Consider the following 20,462-nt stretch of genomic DNA (forward strand, 5'->3'; position numbering starts at 1 on the left):
TTCTTGGATTTTTAGCTTAGCAGGACTTTGGGGATGGACTTCAAAGAGCTGCCTTGGATAATGGACCTCTTAATCCCAATGTACCATTACATGTTAATGGATCATCATATGCTTCATCTTCAATTCCTTCTATGGTTTGTGCTGTCTCCTTGCTTTAGGGTTATTGGTTGATTTGATCAGCTCTTTTCTTCCTATTTAACTTTGTTTGTTTGTTTGTTTTTTCTTTTTCTTTTTCTTTTTCCTTTTCCTTTTTTCTTGGATAAGTTCTTATTTCACTTTGTGAATTAATTTTTATTTATTTATTTATTTATTTTTCACAGGTAGGAACACAGTCCCATGCAACAGATGGCAAATCTATCAACCCATTTGATCATCCCTATGATTCTGATTTTGAATCCAGCAGTATGGTATGTTTCGTATATGTGTTTTTGGTCTTCCTAAGTAAAACTTTGACATTTAGGAATATACAACAATGTGCCTAGCTAAAAGAAAAGAGAAACGTATCTGCAATAAACCCTCTTCTTTCTCGCACTCTCTCTTGTTTGAGTTGTCTCATCAATATAGCAAAATATTGCAAAATCATAAAAATGTGCTTTTTAAAGATGCCTGGTTTACTCATTCTTAATTCAAAAAGAGATGGGCAAGATGAACACCCTTTTTGTAACTACTTGATTGTAATTTGTAAAAAAATTTAGTTTACAATCAGGGTTTTGAATGGAAAATGTCATGTGTCTAGCACGACACGGTAATTTTCTGACTAAAATGCTATTTATTTTTTGGGTCGTAAATGTCTAACTAAACAAGCAGTGAAGGCATTGCTTTAGTAAATGGAGAGCTGATGTTGATTGCCTCCAAGAAACTTAGATGTCTACTATTTTATGAAGTTTTAACAAGTATTTGGGGAGGGCAATGGGTGAATTGGATTCATTTGGATGCAGTCTAAGAAGCATAGACAAACCCAGACATCAACACAGGACACAAAATTTTCGAAAGAAACTAAGTCATCTACTGTCTAACGAAGTTAAGATGACTTACTACTGCTCCTGGATTCACCTAATAACTTCACATATTGAAAAGTTAAGATGACTCATTACTGCTCCTATGATAATTGGATGCCGGGGAGACTGATGAATTGATGTGGGCATACTTTCTCTTGAATATCTAATGCCATAATATGATGTTTCTATAATCTTTCCATGGTACATGGCTAGTGTGTCTTGATGCACACTGTAGGTTTGTACTAATATCTTTGATCATATGCGTCACTTGTTGAACAACCCTCTGGTTTTGTAAAGTGAAATTTAAGTTTAGTATATGGGAACAAAGTGTTTCCGACTTTATGTCACATGATTACCTAAAGGAACATTATTATCTTCAAGTACTGAAGGAGATAATAACGTCTACCTGTAGCATAGAAAGCACAAAATGCTATTTAGTTTTGGAAGTGCTATAACTTTTTAATTTTGTTCACTTACTAGCTGTGACTTTATTTTGTGAAGATATTTTCCCTTTCTATTTTATTTCTGTTGAAGTTATTTACAGCGATGATTCTGCTCCAGTAGGCTAGTTATATTAAAAATCAAATAATCTCAATTCTTGCAGTTTACACAGCTTACAAAATTCTCTTCTCTAGTTTTACATATAGAAAATATGCAAAAAAAATGTTCCTGTCTCTTGCTGAAGAGAAGTTTAATTGATCACTATTGTTGTAATATGTTTGAAATGAGTCTGACATTCTTTCTACTGGATGTTATCAGTGTAAATTTAAAAAAATAAAAAATAAAAATTGAGTTTTCTTGTATCTGGGAAAAAAAATTGTGCACATGGATTTTCTTGTGGCAAGTACATAGCTTGTGGTATCTATTCTAATTTCATGTTGTGTTTCTATTTGCAGTTCTTGGACATGAGTTCTTTGCAAGCTGCCCTGCCAAGTGATCAAATTCCAAATACCTTCCTTGATGGTGTAACTCAGCCATGGTTTCCTCAGAATCCGGTTCCGTCTTATATTCCAGCTGCACAGCAAGGTCCATAGTTAACCCCTCCAGGAATATTATTCTCTGGTTAACCACTATTTGCATCCAGTCTGACTCTGGTATGATTTTGCAGGTGCCTTGGGATTCATGGGAGGACCAGCGCCAGGCACTCAAATGCCGTAAGTTGTTTTCTTGCTCTCATTGTTGCATGTAGATGATCTAAACCAAATGGATGTACATTAGATACAAACTGCTGGTGATTTTGTGCAATTTATCTTTTTCTTGCTCTGCAGCTGAAAATACTGTTCCATGTCTTTATTTCATAAGAATAAAACTGGAATGATTGTTCCCTTTTTCTTGTGAAATGGTATCAGTGTCACTTCTTTTTGTGTGGCACTCATCAATTTGTGGTAGGCCAGTGAGAGTAATTGTTGAAGGAGATGCTTCTTTGTGGATGTGCGTTTCCTAGGCCAAACCAATAAACCTTATTGTGGTTTGGTCTTTGTTTCATTGAGTAAATATTTTGGGAATATATAATATTTAGAATTATATAGATTTGTGAGTGTTGTATTTTCATTGCAATTTCCTGTTATTTGGGTGAATTCAGGTGTTTATTTTTAGTGGGAAGGTGATGATTTTCTTTGATGCAAAACTACCTCCTTTGTTTCATAAATTGCAATTCACGTGGTAAATGGTGGTCTGGTTATTCCAATTGTGTCAATCCTGTTCTTTCCAAGTTTCTCACATGCTCCAATTGTTTAGCAAATGCTACCTCTGCCCCATTTTTTTGTGGCATCGTATACCATGCACGCAATTTAAGGAAAGCATCTTGAGTGATAGATAAAATGCCCTTTGTCTTATTTGCATGAAGCTTTGGAAATTGGGATTGTGTAACATGCCTAGGGGGTAACCCGTGTGCGTTAAACAGTTCGAACCCTCAGTCTGTTTGATTTTGTCTCACGAGTGCAATATGAAATGTAGACGAGAGTTCACATTTGACAACTTTTAGAAAATTCATTTTATTGCAAAAACATTTGCCGAAAATAGATTGCGTCATCAGATCTCAGAGTCGCCACTTAATATTTATTTTGGGAAACTTAGAAAACTCAGTACTCGTGCCAAGGCCACTGTTCGTCGTAACTAAGGATGCTTATGAAGGGGGAAGGTCATTAATTGAGCACCCTTGCTCACACGATTAAAAGATTGGCTTTTAGTAACCATGATATGATTTTTTTTATTTCCTTTATGTGTTCATATTCCGATTATTTAATAAATCTTAAAAAAATTACTATGTGAAGTATACATGTATAGATTGTGTCACTCACTTTGGAACAACTTGATATCATGTAGTTTTGAAGATGTATAACCCAAATAAATTGAGTTTACAAACATGAAAAATCAACATTATTCCAAATTAAGCGACGCAATCTCCACCCATTGGCATTCATACAGTTATATCAAGTAAGCAAATAGCCACATGGTAGGATGCTAAACATAATAAGAAAATTATGTACAAGCGGGATGCTAAAGCATAACAACTTACATATTTACCGACGTCCCGCGAACAGTTATAAAACAAAATTAGTAAAATATGCATGATCCTATATACAAAATCCTAAAGCAATAGGTACACAAGAATGCTTCTAAAGATCCGGCTTCTAAAACATGGCATGTGAAACATTGCAAAACATGCGATAGCGCACAAAATCATATAATAATCAATTAAAGTACAAAGATGCAAATTTAGCCGGATCTAGGCATGAATCATGTAAGTAAAAGCATGGATATGCATGGCATGCAAGATATACACATATGTACAGTTAGGGAAAGTGATTAAAGAATGTGATAGATAAGAAGTGGAGATGAGAAATTATTACAACATTTTAAATATTACAAATCCGAGGGAGATGAATAAATATTACAACATAATATAAAAATCCTCACAAATACTCAATATAAAATAAACAAAACAAAATAACAGTTTCAAGCGCCTCAAAGACTATCGGAGGTTGATCTTCTCAATGTCAGAAGGCTGTCCGGTTTTGCCTAGAAGTCGCGGGCACGGTCATGAAGGTCGTGGGCGCGATGGTGTATTTTTAAGTGGCTACCCGACTAACTAACAGGCCGGGTAGCCCAGTAGGCTCGGCCAAACTCTGTTTTCTTAGATTTCCACAACAAAAACAAAATTAAAAGCAATATATATTAGAGTCTCAACTCACTACTTTCAATTAAATTACAACAATATATAATGTAACAAGAAATCAAAGCAAAAAAGCAAAATAAGTAAGAAATGCAATAGGTTCAATATGACGTCCGATTGAACCCAATTCAATTTTATTATTTTGCGTCTCTTTTAGTCCAATTTTATTAGCCATTTTTATTACCTTTCAATTCTTTAATTATTTTGTCCAAAAGTAATAATTACATCCACTAATGAAGAGAAGTGTCAAACAAGAAGTTTGTTCTTGGCATGAGAGAGATATAATGCCCTGGTTATGAACCTCCGAAAAGATTAAACCATTAAGTATGGAAGGTCTCTTTCTCATGCGTAAAACAGAACTAAGAATAATATATATGGGACTCTCAACTCACTACTTTCAATTTAGATTACAACAATATATAATATAACAAGAAATCAAAGCAAAAGAACAAAATAAGTAAGAAATGTAAGAAAATGAAATAAATTGAAAATTCACATTTTCAATAAAAGATGAACTTCATGATTTCCAAACTTCCTTTTGATCACCCTAAGTGTATGAATTATGTTTTCAATTCTCAATTTGAAAACTTGGAATTCTGGCTAGAATGATGGCTTGGAGGTGATTTATCTCTCTTATTTTTGTTCACTTTTACCAACACCCACTCTTCCTATTGATCAAAGATACTAAAATTCAAGTATTTCAGAATTTTTGGAGGAGTTTTGGGTGTAGAAAAGATGAAATTTCAGTTGTATCGAAGGTATGGGTGTATATGGAAGATAAGAGTATTTTTAGTTTAAAAACTTAACTTTTCTCTATTTTTTTTTCACTTTTTTCTCTAACTCAAATGTTCTTTTCTTAGTCTATCCTCTTGCTCCTCTCAACAATTTGATGTATACATATAGGCTAAGCAAGTGGAGAAATGGTGGAAGACAATGTGGAAGACAAGATAGAGCATTAAGGAAGATAATGGAGTTAATAGGAGACAAAAGTGGAGCCTTATCTCCAATGGATCAATCACTAGGTAATGAAGGCTGAGTGTTTATGCATTTGGTGATAAATATATCAGAAAATCGGTCAATAGGGTGTCTCAACCGAACCAAAACTAAAAAAAAAGGGCCTGCTGCTGTCTCAGGCCGGGTCAACAAAATATGCTCTTAAGCCAGACTTCAAACGTGCATATCTCTCTTACTCGAACTCGATTTTAGGTGATTCTTGAGTCTAAATTAAAGCCCCAGAGGTCTACTTTCCAATGGTGGTGGCCTCACATCTAAATTCCAAATGTACGAAATGATATACCTAAATATTTTGAAAAGAGGGTTTTAAAGTCTAAAATAGTTTAGCCAAAAATGTGTGAATATTGGGATTAAAGCTCAAATTCCATCTCTCCTCTGAGGATTCTGTGAGAAACACATTCTGATTGTCATCATCGGGTAATCAACAAAAAGCGCCCAAGTTATCTTTGGATTTGGACATTCACTCGCGTCATTTAATGACTTTGAGTGAATGTCAAAGAGGGGCAATTCACATTGCATTTGGTGGAAATAAATGGAAGGGAGGTGAACTTTTTGAAAAATATTTAAAAACATCTTCTTTATAGGTTTGGAGCTGAAGGAAATAGGAGGGGATGGAAGAGAATTGGTTTAGGAAAATGATGAGCATCAAATTGTTAAGAAAGAAATGAGCAACCTTCACTAATTTAGGCATATGTCTTTGTACATTTAGAATTTAGATGTGAGGCCATCACCATTGGAAAATAGATTTCTGGGGCTTCAATTTAAACTCAAGAATCATCTAAAACCGAGTCTGGGTAAGGGAGATATGCCCGTTTGAAGTCGGGCTTAAGAGCATATTTTTTTGATCCGACCCGAGACAGCTGCATACCCATTTTTTTTGGTTTTGGTTCGGTTGGGAGACCCCACTGACCAATTTTTTGATATATTCATCACCAAATGCATATATACTCTGCCTTCATCATCTAGTGCTTGATTCATTGGAGATAAGGCTTCACTTTTGTCTCCCATTAGCTCCATTAACTACGTTATTTTCCTTTATGCTCTATCTTGTCTTCCACCAATTCTCTACTTGCTTAGCCTATATGTACACGTCAGATTGTTGAGAGGAGCAAGCGGATAGATTAAGAAGAGAACATTTGAGCTAGAGAAAAGAGTGAAAAAAGAGAGAAAAGTTGAGTTTTTGAGCTAAAAACACTCCTATCTTCCATATACACCCCATACCTTCCATACAAATTGAAATTCCATCTTTTTTACATCCAAAACTCCTCCAAAAATTTTGAAATACTTGAATTTTAGTAGCTTTGATCAAGAGGAAGAGTGGGTGTTGGTAAAAGTGAACAAAAACAAGAGAGATAAATCACTTTTCACCGCGTACACCTCCAAGCCATCATTCTAGCAAGAATTCCAAGTTTTCAAATTGAGAATTGAACACATAATTCATACACTTGAGGGTGATCAAAAAAAGCTTGAAAATCATGAAGTTCATCCTTTCTTGAAAAGGTGAATTTTCAATTTATTTCATTTTCTTGCATTTCTTACTTATTTTGTTCTTTTATATGTTGTAATCAGTGTTATCAAAGGCGAGCCTAAGCGCTCGCCTAAGTGTGAGGCGAGGCGAGGCGAGGCTTCAGCGCTTCATGCATACTGAGGCGAGGCAAAATGGCGAGGCGATGGAGAAGCGCCTGAAGCGAGGCTTAGGCGATGAAGCGTGAGGCGAAACGAAGCGACGCTTCATCGTATTTTTGCCTGATTTAAGTTCGAATCATCTGCTGAAGTCGATCGTCTGCCGAAGTCGAATCATCTCTGGGTCATTCTGCCGAAGTGAGTTCGAATCATTTTCCTTCTTCTGCCGAAGTGAGTTCGAATCATCTGGGCCCTAGATCGAATCATCTGCCGAAGTCGATCGTCTGCCGAAGTCGAATCATCTCTGGGTCTTCTTTTGCCGAAGTGGGTTCGAATCATCTTCATTCTTCTGCCGAAGTGAGTTCGAATCATCTGGGCCCTAGTTCGAATCATCACCTGCATCTCTTTGTTCGACTTCGAATTGAAGAAGAACACAGTCGAACTCGAACCTGTGTTAAAATTAATTGAATTATTTTTTAAAATTAATTTTTAATTCGCAAAAAATTATTTTTAAAATTAATTCAATTATTCAATTAATTATTTTAATTTCCTGTTATTCAATTAATTTCCTGTTATTCAATTAATTATTTTAATTTCCTGTTATTTAATTAATTATTTTAATTCAATTAATTCAATTTATTTGTTTGTTTTAATTCAATTAATTTAATTCAATTAATTTCCTGGTTATTCAATTAATTATTTTAATTCAATTAATTCAATTAATTTGTTTATTGTAATTCAATTAATTTAATTTCCTAGTTATTTTAATTTCCTAGTTATTCAATTAATTATTTTAATTCAATTAATTTCAACTATTTTAATTTCTTTATGTTCTTTAATGTTGTTAAAATATGTTCTTTAATTTCTTTATGCTGAAACATTGAATTGCTTGTTGGATAGAATTAATGAATTGCTTGAAAATATTTATATTTTTATCTGTATCATTTATTTTAAAAAAATATCATTTTTGGTCGCCTCGCTTCGATGAAGCCCTCGCCTCGCCTCGTCGCCTCGCGCTTAGGCATTCGGTGACCTTGTCGCCTCGATTCGCTTTTCGCCTTAAATAACACTGGTTGTAATCTAATTGAAAGTGGTGAGTTAAGAGTCCTATATATATTGTTTTTAGTTTTGTTTTAAACATGAGAAAGAGACCTCCCATACTTAATGGTTTAATCTTTTCGGAGGTTTATTATCAGGGTATTACATCTCTCTCATGCCAAGAAAAAACTTCTTGTTTGACACTTCTCTTCATTAGTGGATGTAATTATCACTTTTGGACAAAATGATTAAAGAATAGAAAGATAATAGAAAGGGCTAATAAAATTGGACTAAAAGAGGCACAAAATAATATAATTGAGTTGGGTTCAATCGGACGTCATATTGAGATTACAAAGACAACTTCGTCGCCCGGCTTTACCGTTACTTGTCTCATTTCATCTTCACTCTTTCGAAGCTCTTGAAGACTCTGCCTCGGCCTTGGCAGAGCTTCCAAAAGAAATTATTTCCCGCTGGCCATCAAATGCGGGGTATGACGGAACTCCAAATCAAGCCACGGAAGTGCTCTGTTGTTTCAGCTCTTTGTTTTGCTTTTTTAGTGCACTAATCTCTCCTCGAGCGTCTTTGTACATACGTTGAAGTAGGAAGAGTTGCGCTGATAATTGATACACTTTAAACGACTTGTTCTGCAATCGATGGGACAACTGAGAGACCGTGGTCACGGTTCCACACATGACCTTAACATATATGAGTTAGCCTTGATGTCAGACTGCGCTGCCATTATTTGCTCAACTGACATCGCTGGAAAGTTGAGAAAGGGGGAAGGAGGAGGGGCTCGCGGTTGAGGTTTAAGGGAGTTAGAATCGGTTATCTCCATCGTGGATTCGTTCAGGGCTGGAAAGAGAGAAAGAAGCGCGGGAAGAGGCCATATCAGAGGAAAGTGATGCAAAAGTCTTTCATAGGCCTTGGTTTAAGTAGAGAACGAGGAAGGAGAAGAAGACAAGAGGGAGAGAGAGTCGAGGCGATTATTGATGAATCAGGGTAGTTGGCTGTCGGCCGGCTGACGCAAATATCGAAGCCGCGTGTCAAGTGCGACATTCGAAGGGAGAGAGAAACAAATACAAGAGGGGAGAGAGATGCGTATATATATGTATATCTTTGTATGTATATATATCTACTTGTATAGACTTTGTATGTGTATATACATTAATGTATATGTATACTTCTGTTGTGTGTACTGATGCCTTTGTACAACGTTTAAACCTGGTTAAAACCTTCCATCTCTCCGTATGAATTACGTTGAGATTCGCCTGTTAGTTACACTATTGTTATTCTCTTAGGTTAAAACCTTCCCTCTCTCTGTATGAAATACGTTGAGATACACTTGTTGGTTAGACTATTGTTATTCTCTTAGGTTAAAACCTTCTCTTTCTCCGTATGAAATACGTTGAGATACGCCTGTTGGTTACACCCTTGTTCTCCTTGGTTAAGACCTTCTCTCTCTTTGTATGAAATATGTTGAGATATGCTTGTTGGTTACACCTTTACTGGGGGTGTTTGTTTCAGCTTTTTAGAGCCAACTTATGGCTTTTAGCTTTAAAAAAGTTATTTTGAACTGTTTGGTTAAACTTATTTCAAACAGCTTCTGATTCTAACAGCCTATTTTAACTCAAAAAAGCTGATTCTGAGAAGCTGTTCACCCCTTGCTTCTGATTATCAGCTTCTGCTGTGGACATGTTAATTTATGGTTATACTCTTAAATTTTTTTATTTTTTATTTTTTTAAAAATAGAAGAAGACTCAAATAGATTATAGATTATTATTATTATTTTTTATGAGAAATGTAGACAAATAAAAAATAAAAATTAATTGAAAAATCTATTTCACAGCTTATTTAACAAACACTACTCAGCAACTTAAATCTATAATCCAACAGTTACACCAAACAGATTAACAACTTCTGATTAAAGTCATAATCTATAATCTGTTAAGCTATAATCTATAAGCTGTTTTAACAGCTACACCAAACGGGGCCACTGTTCTCCTAGGTTAAAACCTTTTCTTTCTCGGTTTACTGAAAAGTGCTATATTTTAATCGAAATGGGAGCCTCGGAACATTGTAGAAACATTTGAAAAAATATTTTGAAAAGAGGATTTTAAGATCTAAAATAGTTTAGCCAAAAATGTATGAAGGTTGGGATTAAAGCTCAAATTCCATCTTTCTTCTGAGGATTCTGTGAGAAACACATTTTGATAGTCATCATTGGGTAATCAACAGAAAGCGTCAAAGTCTTAGGGCTGGTCAAAATGGAGTGTCTACAGTTGCCCCTCTTTGACAAAGCTCGAAGTCATGAAATGACGTGAGTGAATGTCAAAGTTCGAAGATGACTCATTTGACAAGGCCGTAAGACTTTGGGCAAACAATCAAAATTCAAACACAAGTGGTTGAACCTGAAGGTTGTCTACGTATTCCATTACAAGGAATCAAACCAGCGTAGTTCAAGGGTTATATGCACAAGACTATACTTGAAAACTGGACTTACACGCTTCGCAAAGCCGGTTATTTTGAAAATCCATGATCATGCAAGACAATGTAATATGCAATAATCAAGTCAACAACATATGAATGAAAGAAGCCTCAACTTTAATCAAAACAAATCTAACCGTGCCTCACACGGAAAGGAGTAAGCAAATAACAATTCTAAACACATTTCACACGAAAGAAGGGAACAGTGTAACCAATAGGCATATCTCTCTATATTTTATACGGAGAGAGAGGAGGTTTTAACCGAGGAGAACAACAATGGTATAACCAACAGACGTATCTCAACGTATTACATACGGAGAGAGGGAAGGTTTTAACCGAGAACAACAAGGGTGTAAACAACAGGCATATCTCAATGTATTTCATACGGAGAGAGAGAATGTTTTAACCGTGGAGAACAACAAGGATGTAACCAACAGGCGTATCTTAACGAATTTCATACGGAGAGAGGGAATGTTTTAACCGAGGAGAATAACAGAGGGAAGGTTTTAATCGAGTTTAAACGATGTTCAAAGGCATCGGTATACACAACAGAAGTATACATATACATCAATATACATACACATACAAAGTATATACAAGCAAATATATATACATACAAAGATATACATATATATATATATATACATATATATATATATATATATATATACGCGCCTGACACGCGGCTTCAACATTTGCGTCAATCGGCCGACAGCGAACTATCCTGATTCATCAATGATCGCCTCGGCTTTCTATTTCTCTCGTCTTCTCCTTCCTCGTTCTCTACTTAAACCAAGGCCTGTGAGAGAGGCAGGGCAAAAGGTTGTGAACTCTCTTTGCCACCACTTTGCAACCTTTTTCTTTTGCATCACTTTCCTCTAATATGGCCTCTTTCCACAGTTCTCACTCTCTTTCCAGACCTCAATGAATCCACGATAGAGATAACCGATTCTGACTCCTTTAAACCTCAACCGCGCGCCTTTCCTCCTTCCCCTATTCTCAGCTTTCCAGTGATGTCAGTTGAGCAAATAATGATAGTGTAGTCTGACATTGAGACGAACTTGTATATGCTGAGGTCATGTGTGGAGACCGTGACTACGATCTCTCACTTGTCCCATTGACTGCAGAATAGGGGATTTGAAGTGTATCAACTGTCAGCGCAACTCTCCCTGCTTCAACGTATGTACAAAGATGCTCGAGGAGAGATTAGCGCACTGAAAAAGCAAAACAAAGAGCTAAAACGACAAGCCACTTCCCTAGCCCGATTTGGAGTTCCCTCATACTCCGCATTTGACGGTCAGTTTTTTTTTTTTTTTACTTTTTTGAGTGGGCACCTATAGCTTCAACCCTTTTTAGTACAACTTTGATTAGGGATCCCTAAAGTTTAATAAAAGAGTTTTGTTTTGCAAATCTAAATGGCATGAATACGACACTTGAGCATAAAAAACCTTTTGTGTTGAATTTTGAATTTGAAAATGGTTGCATTTCAATGAATTCTGAACTGGATGTCGAGCCTATGACGAACCAAAATACAACTCACTGAAAAGAAGAAAAAAAAACCGAACGCACCCCTTTATGCTTGCTGGAATAATGGACACAAAACAAAACATCACCGGTCGACCGTCTGGCGAAAAAGCATCGCCGGTGACAACCAGCAAAAACCATCCCAAACGCTCCCATTTATGCTTGCCAGAATAAAATGGATACCACCTAAGAAGCACGGACACTTCTAAGAAGGTGACGTATCCGTGTCGTGTCTGTGTTGGACACCGATACTCTTTAGACACTCTTAGGACATGTGTAAAAGCAATTTTGATTTAATTAGAAAGTTGGAGAATGTACTTGTGTTGAAATCATGCAATTAAAGTTGTGAGTATTGAAAATTTTCCTTTTTTATCCAAATAATGGACTGTGTTGTAGAAGGCAAAATTTTGAGAAAAATCAACTTCATTAAAACTTTTCAAAACCATTTTTGGAAACAATCACTCGCAAGTTCGTCAAAGGGAGAGTAGTAGCGAAGTTTTTGGCTGACCACCCAATGGAAGGAGATGAAGCAGTAGTGTATCTGTTCCCAGATGAGGAGATTCTGCAGGTAGAAGAGGAATTATGGGCAATATATTTTGACGGAGCAGCTAACCAATACGGTTATGGGATAAGTGTGTTGCTGATAGCACCCGATGAATCCCATATATCCCTAGCCTTCAAACTCTGGTTTAAAGTGTCAAACAATGAAGTAGAATACGAGGCATGTATTGTTGGATTGAAAGCTGCTCTAGAACTAGGGGCAATAAGGTTGGACGTCATCGAAGACTCGAACCTGGTTGTTTTTCAAGCCAATGGAGACTGGAAGGTCAAGGAAGAGAAAATGAAGGTTTATCATCAGACCATGGACATTCTGATTCCAAGGTTTGAAAAACTGATGTTTACACATTTGTTGAGAGAGAACAACCGGTTTGAATGTGCTGGCAACTTTATCCTCCATGGCAGACATACTGCTTGCGGTTAAGATGCATCCAATTATCATCGAAAAGAAGTATACGCCTGCTTATGAGCTAATAGCCGCAATAGATGAGGCTCAAGATAAGAACCCTTGGTATTATGACATTTGAAATTTCTTGGAGAAGGACATGTATCCACTAGGGGCAAATGCCAAAGATAAGCGGGGAATACAGCGTCTGGCCGTCCAGTTCATCATTTGCGGGAATAAGCTGTACAAGAGAGGCCATTTGGGAATGCACAAGCTCTGCGTTGAAGAAGAGGAGTCAAAACGTTTCATGGAGGCCATCCACGGAAGAAAATGTGGAGCACACATGAATGGTGTGATGCTGGTTAGGAAAATCCTCAGGCAAAGTTATTATTGGTCAACAATGGAGGATTATTGTATTAATTTTGTTTAGCGATGCCACAAATGTCAAATTCATGCTAATCTCATGAACATTCTGCTGTCAAAGCTTTACAACATGACTTCACCATGGCCTTTCTTAGTTTGGGGAATTGAAGTCATTGGGGCAATCTCACTAAAGGGCTCAAATGGACATGAGTTCATCGTGGTGGTGATCGACTATTTTACCAAGTGGGTGGAAGCGCAGTCTTACTCAGGTCTCGTTTGGGAACCCTCATTTTTAGTTAAAAAGTCAAAAAGTTACTAAATTAGCCAAAGAGCCAACAACTCATACCAAAAAGTCAAAGATTCTCTTTTCTCTCTACTTTTTACACGTCTTTTCGTAAAAAGTCAAAAAGTCATCCCAAACATACTAGTTTTTTTTTAGTTCGTATTTTAGCCAAATAGCCAAAAAGTTACTAAATTAGCCTGTTCCCAAACGAGGCCTCAGTGTTGAAAGCGTCACATGTGGCCAAGTTCATCAGGAACAACATCATCTGCAGTTATGGGGTATCTGTAAGAATTTATGTATTATTGATTGATGTCTTGATTGATAGATTACAAGATGCATTAATTACAATTCCTATACAATCTATATATAGAAGAAAATGTGGTAGTAGGTGTAGTGGAGGTGATAGTGGGTTAGGTGAAGTGGAGTGTGTAGTGGAGTAGAGGTAGGTGAAGTGGAGTGTGTAGTGGAGTAGGTGAAGGTAATGTGGTAGTAGGTGTAGTGGAGGTGATAGTGGGTTAGGTGAAGTGGAGTGTGTAGTGGAGTAGAGGTAGGTGAAGTGGAGTGTGTAGTGGAGTAGGTGAAGGTAAAGATGGGAAATTCTAACAGCCCCCCGCAAACTCAAGGAGGAGAGAAACTAACCAACTTGAGTTTGGAGAGAGTAACAAAACAAGAAAATACATAAAAATAAAAAAGGATAGGAGACACTGTATGGTCGTGTCAGACCGTTGGTGAAGACACTGTATGGGGTGTCATAACGTTGTAGAGGACACTGTATGGTGGTGTCAGACCGATGTAGAAGACAGTTTATGGGGTCATGTCGGACCGTTGTAGAAGACAATGTTGTGACAGTTTACGGAGTCTTGCTGGACCCTTGTAGAAACTAACCGGAATCAATGTCGGGACAGTTTACAGAGTCTTGTCGGACCCATAAAGGAGCTAACCGGAATCAATGTCGGGACAGTTTACAGAGTCTTGTCGGACACTTGTAAAAACTAACCGGAATCAATGTCGGGACAGTTTACAGATTCTTGTCGGACTCTTAAAAAGTTGCACCCTCAAAAGGTGTGCCCAATTTTGTCAAAAGGCGTGCCATCAAAAGGCGTGCCCAATTCATCAAAAGGCGTGCCATCAAAAGGCGTGTCCACTTTGTCAAAAGATGTGCCATGAAAAGGCGTGCCAGTTTGTCGGGCGGCAAGAGGCGCGCGATACGCGTGGCTGCCTCGGCTATTTAACCAAGACGAAGGCTGAGGCTGAGGCATACCATTCTGAAACCTCTGAAACCAACCCTTCGCTGAAAAAACTCTGCCTCTGCGGAGAGAGAAACTGTGGAACACTTTGTTGCCATTCTGTCACCAACCCTTCCGAACATTACCAGTCTGAAATTGCTATTTCGCTGAAACACTTAGCAACCCAAAAACATGGCCTCTTCTTCCCGTCCAGCTACCCAGAACCTGCTCACGCTCTTTCCAGAACTGAACGAGCCCACAAGAGAAATAACTGGTGCGGTGGCCAGTGAACCTCAACCAAACACCTCTGGTTTTGCTCCATTGAACTTTCCGATGCGGTCGGTGGAGCAAAAAATGGCGGTGCAAACTGATATTGAGGCTAATCAGTATACTCTGAAGTCATGCGTGGAAACCATGACGGCGGTCACAAATTTGTCGAACCGGCTGCAGAGTAGGACAAATGAGGTGCAGCATTTAAATTCCCAGCTGGCTCTGCTCCAACGCATGTATAAGGATGCGCGAGCAGAGATAAGTGTGCTGAAAGCAGAAAATAAGGGGCTGAAGCGGAAGGCCACTGTGATGTTCCGATTTGGAGGTCCGCCGTATGCTGCAGTGGAGGAGTATGGAGGAGTGAACGTGCTCGGCGGCGTAGGAAACACGGAGGCAGCACCGTCAAGGGCCGCCCAGGACGGAGGAAAGAAGAAGAGATCTGCAGCAGAGTAGAGAAGAAAAATCCCACTGTGGGTGTTGGGTGTGTTATGGTGGTTTTTTTTTTTTTTTTTTTTTTTTTTTTTTTTTTTTCTCGTGTAAAATTATGATCGGGGTTGATCCTGACATGAATAAAATAAGTGTGTTTGGCAAACTCGAATGGTAGGTGTGGTAAGGCAGAAAAATCAACTGGAATGAATTTTTTTTTTTTTTTTTTTTTTTTTGTGAAAATAATAATAATAATAATAATAATAATAATAATAATATTAATATGGAAATCATGGAGTGGGCGGTGGTACAAAAATATTGTGTAGAAAAAGAGGGAGATGGTGGAAAAGAGAGGCCACTCATGTTATTAAAATAAATTAAGGAATTAAAAAAAGTGATATTGGTTTTGTTTTCAAAAAAGATGGATTAAAATAAATATAAAAAAAGAAAAAGAAAGTGGAGACCATGATGAAAGGTGGGAACAAGTGTGCTGGTGCTGTGTTGTAATGGTCAGAAAGAGAGATAAGAAAATAAAATAAAATAAATTTCAAGGTGCTGTGTTGTAATGGCATTGAAATATCCACCATCATAAAGAGTATCAGTGGTGCTGCATATGTTTATGAGCATTATTTGAGGCCTTTCTTTCTTAACCCACAGCAGACTGTTAACGTCTAGTATGTCCCAAGGAAGAAGGACATCTTCAGTAAGCCAGATGACATTCTAACTGCTGCTGAGAAGTACATAGAAGAACATGGCCCGGAAGCATTTGAGAAGCTTGTTAGCAAGGATAGGGAAACCAAGTTCAGGAGTAGCAATTACACGTATTTTGATGAGGACCACAGCTATTGAGCCTTGTTTGGCTGAGGGAAACACCTTTTTTCCGCTGCTGTTAGGAGTATCTTTCCGGTGGAGAAGCTGCTATGGACTATTTGGGGAGAGTGATGTCGAAAGCCGGAGCCTTGGATCTCGCCACCGGCGTCGGCGGAAAGATCGAGAAAGACGATGTTCTCTCCGCTGTCCAGAAGTATGAGCAGTATCACGGCTACTATGATGCCGAGAGAGAATGAGATGTTATGAAGATATGATGAGGAGGTAGGTATGTAGTAGACAATTCTAGCGGACTAGGTTGAGGTCCGGCGGGCGGCCAAGGCGAGGTTGCCGCCCGCCGGTGAAGCGAAAAAATATTAAATTCTTAACCTTGCTCTGATACCATGTAAGAATTTATGTATTATTGATTGATGTCTTGATTGATAGATTACAAGATGCATTAATTACAATTCCTATACAATCTATATATAGAAGAAAATGTGGTAGTAGGTGTAGTGGAGGTGATAGTGGGTTAGGTGAAGTGGAGTGTGTAGTGGAGTAGAGGTAGGTGAAGTGGAGTGTGTAGTGGAGTAGGTGAAGGTAATGTGGTAGTAGGTGTAGTGGAGGTGATAGTGGGTTAGGTGAAGTGGAGTGTGTAGTGGAGTAGAGGTAGGTGAAGTGGAGTGTGTAGTGGAGTAGGTGAAGGTAAAGATGGGAAATTCTAACAGTATCAAATGTGATCATTTCGGATAATGGCTCGCACTTCAAGAAAGAGGTGGTGGATTTGCTTGAGAAATACAACATGACTTTTCACAAGTCATCAACATACAGACCACAGACTAACGGAGTTGTTGAGGCCGCGAACAAGAATGTCAAGAACATCCTGCGAAAGATGGTGGAAACCTACAAAGACTAGCCAGATAAATTGCCTTTTGCACTCTAGGGTTATGGAACACCAATTCGAACATCCACAGGGGCTACCCCTATTCTCTAGTATATGGGATGGAAATTGTTTTGCCAATCGAGATTGAAGTACCGTCGTTGAGGGTCATGGCCGAGTGTCAGATAATAGGGGCAGACTTACAGCAGAACAAATTCGAGGAATTGATGTTGTTGACAAGAGAAGGTTGAAGGTGTTGTATCACATCCAAGCATATCAGCACAGAATTGTCAGGGCCTTCAATAAGAAAGTCAAATCTAGGAACCTCAAAGGAATATGGTGCTTAAGGACAATCAAGCCCCCATTCATGACCCTAGAGGCAAGTTTAGACCCAATTGGACTGTTCCTTACATCATTAAGTCTATTTGGTCAGGAGGAGCAATTATCCTAATGGATTTGGATGGCTTGGAGTCTTACAGCCGATCAATGTGGAGAAGTTGAAGAAATATTGTCCCTAAGAGGCTCGCTAGGCTAACAATCTGAAAGGGCGACCTAGGCAAAAGTTAGAGCATGAAAAATTAGAAATAAAGAAAAATAGAGCCCGCAAGGTTAAAACCCAAAAGGGCGGCTTTAGCAAAAGTTAGAGCGCAAATACTCGAATGAACCCTATCTGAACTAGACAAGGCCTGATTCCCATCTTTGGGATACATAGGCAATTTCATTCCGAGGTTTGGCCATAATCAACTCCAACTCAATTATCCTGTCCATTTGTTTGATCGGTCCATCTTTTGGTTGTGTTACTCCCATTTGGCAGAAGGGCCAGTTGTAAGATAAAGCAAGTGATGGTGAATGTAGTTGCGGGTAGTTATGACTCTTTCGATTCGGGGCTGTACATCTTGAGGATTGATTCTATGTGTGTCAGGTAGTGACTGTTTTCGAAAATAGTTTTGAAAAGTTTTAATGAAGTTGATTTTTCTCAAAATTTTACCTTTTACAAAACAGACCATTATTTGGATCAAAAAGGAAAAATTTCAGTGCTCACAATTTTAATTGCATGATTTCAACACAAGTACATTCTAACTTTCTGATTAAATCAAAGTTGTTTTTACATAAAAAAAAAAAAAAAAAAGAAAAACGAAAGGGCAAAGCGATGAACTAGGGTCATAGTCGAGTAAGGTTTTCTAAAGATCCGGTTTCTAAAACATGACATGTGAAATATTGCAAAACATGCGATAACGCACAAAATCATGTAATAATCAATTAAAGCACAAAGATGCAAATTTAGCTGGATTTAGACATGAATCATGTATGTAAAAGTATGGATATGCATGGCATGCAAGATATATACATATGTATAGTTAGGGAAAACGATTAAAGAATGGGATAGATGAGTAGAGATGAGAAATTATTACAACACTTTAAATATTACAAATTCGGGGGAAATGAATAAATATTACAACATAATATAAAAAGGAAAATTTACCTATAAGTCCTAGTTTTTGAAACGTTGAACCATTTAGTCCTAAAAGTTTTCTTATGCTCCATTTAGTCCCATTTTTACATCAACATGATGTGAATAATGTAAATGATCTGATGTTTCATTCTATAATTTCAAAATTTATTGAAATCTGATGAACATTAGATGTTTTTCATCCTATATTTTCAAACATTATTGAAATTTGATGAACATTAGATGTTTGAAATCCAATGTTTGTAACATGACTCTGATGTTATTAACATTGTATCTGATGTTACTAACATTGTAATGGGACCTTTCAGTCTATAAGAAAACTTTTAGGACTAGACAGTGCATAAGTTATTAATTTGGGATTTATTGGTGCATCCCCCATATAAAAATTCTCATAAACACTCAATATAAAATAAACATAACAAAATAACAGCTTCAAGCTTCTCAAAGACTATCGGAGGTTGATCTTCTCAGTGTCGGACGGCTACCCGGTTTTGCCTAGAGGTCGCGGGCACGATCATGAAGGTCGTGGGCGCGATGGTGTACTTTTAGGTGGCTACCAGACCAACTAACTAGCCGGGTAGCCCGGTGGGCTCGGCTAAACTCTGTTTTCTTAGATTTCCACAACAAAAACAAAACTAACAACAATATATATGGGAATCTCAACTCACCACTTTCAGTTAGATTACAACAATATATAATATAACAAGAAATCAAAGTAAAAGAGCAAAATAAGTAAGAAATACAATGGGTTCAATATGACGTCCGATTGAACCCAACTCAATTTTATTATCTTGTGTCTCTTTTAGTCAAATTTTATTAGCCCTTTTTATTACCTTTCCATTCTTTAATCATTTTGTCCAAAAGTGATAATTACATCTACTAATGAAGAGAAACGTCAAACAAGAAGTTTGTTCTTGGCATGAGAGAGATGTAATGCACTGGTAATGAACCTCCGAAAAGATTAAACCATTAAGCATGGAAGGTCTTTTTCTCATGCTTAAAACATAACTAAAAACAATATATATGGGACTCTCAACTCACCATTTTCAATTAGATTACAACAATATATAATATAACAAGATATCAAAGCAAAAGGGCAAAATAAGTAAGACGTAAGAAAATGAAATAAATTGAAAATTCATCTTTTCAAGAAAGGATGAATTTCATGATTTCCAAATTTCTTTTGATCACCTTCAAGTGTGAATTATGTTTTCAATCCTCAATTTGAAAACTTGGAATTATTGCTAGAATGATGGTTTGGAGGTGTTTGTGGTGAAAAGTGATTTATCTCTCTTGTTTTTGTTCACTTTCACCAACACCCACTCTTTCTCTTGATCAAAGCTACTAAAATTCAAGTATTTCAGAATTTTTGGAGGAGCTTTGGGTGTAGAAAAGATGGAATTTTAGTTTGTATGGAAGGTATAGGGTGTATATGGAAGATAGGTGTGTTTTTAGCTCAAAAACTCATTTTTTCTCTCTTTTCTCTAGCTTAAATGTTCTCTTCTTAATCTATCCTCTTACTCTTCTCAACAATATGATATATACTTATAGGCTAAGCAAGTGAAGAAATGGCGGAAGATAAGATAGAGCATAAAGAAAGATAATAGAGCTAATGGAGCTAATGGGGGACAAAAGTGGAGCCTTATGTCCAATGGATCAAACACTAGATAATGGAGGCTGAGTGTATATGCTTTTGGTGATGAATATATCAAAAAATGGGTCAATGGGGTGTCCCAACTGAACCCAAAAAAAAAAAAAAAAAGGGTCTGCTACTGTATTGGGCCGGGTCAACAAAATCTACTCTTAAATCCGACTTCAAACGGGCATATCTCCCTTACTCGGACTTGGTTTTACGTGATTCTTGAGTCTAAATTGAAGCCCCAGAAGTCTACTTTCTAATGGTGTGGCCTCACATCTAAATTCCAAGTGTACAAAGA

The 20,462-nt window shown here is 37.3% G+C and overlaps 1 protein-coding gene across 2 annotated transcripts in view; it reads left to right on the forward strand.

Moving 5' to 3' along the window:
- Positions 1-20,462, forward strand: part of ZIGA4 (ARF GAP-like zinc finger-containing protein ZIGA4) — a 35,846-nt gene that overhangs the window by 10,283 nt on the left and 5,101 nt on the right. For both annotated transcript variants that reach the window (XM_082898853.1, XM_082898852.1), the window contains exons 9-12: positions 24-134; positions 321-407; positions 1,895-2,024; positions 2,107-2,152. In XM_082898853.1, coding sequence (XP_082754979.1) covers positions 24-134; positions 321-407; positions 1,895-2,024; positions 2,107-2,152 — 374 coding nt within the window. The remainder of the gene's footprint in view (positions 1-23; positions 135-320; positions 408-1,894; positions 2,025-2,106; positions 2,153-20,462) is intronic.

This window comes from Camellia sinensis, chromosome 12, assembly GCF_055761805.1.
Source record: "Camellia sinensis isolate YWXY chromosome 12, ASM5576180v1, whole genome shotgun sequence".
NCBI lineage: Eukaryota > Viridiplantae > Streptophyta > Magnoliopsida > Ericales > Theaceae > Camellia > Camellia sinensis.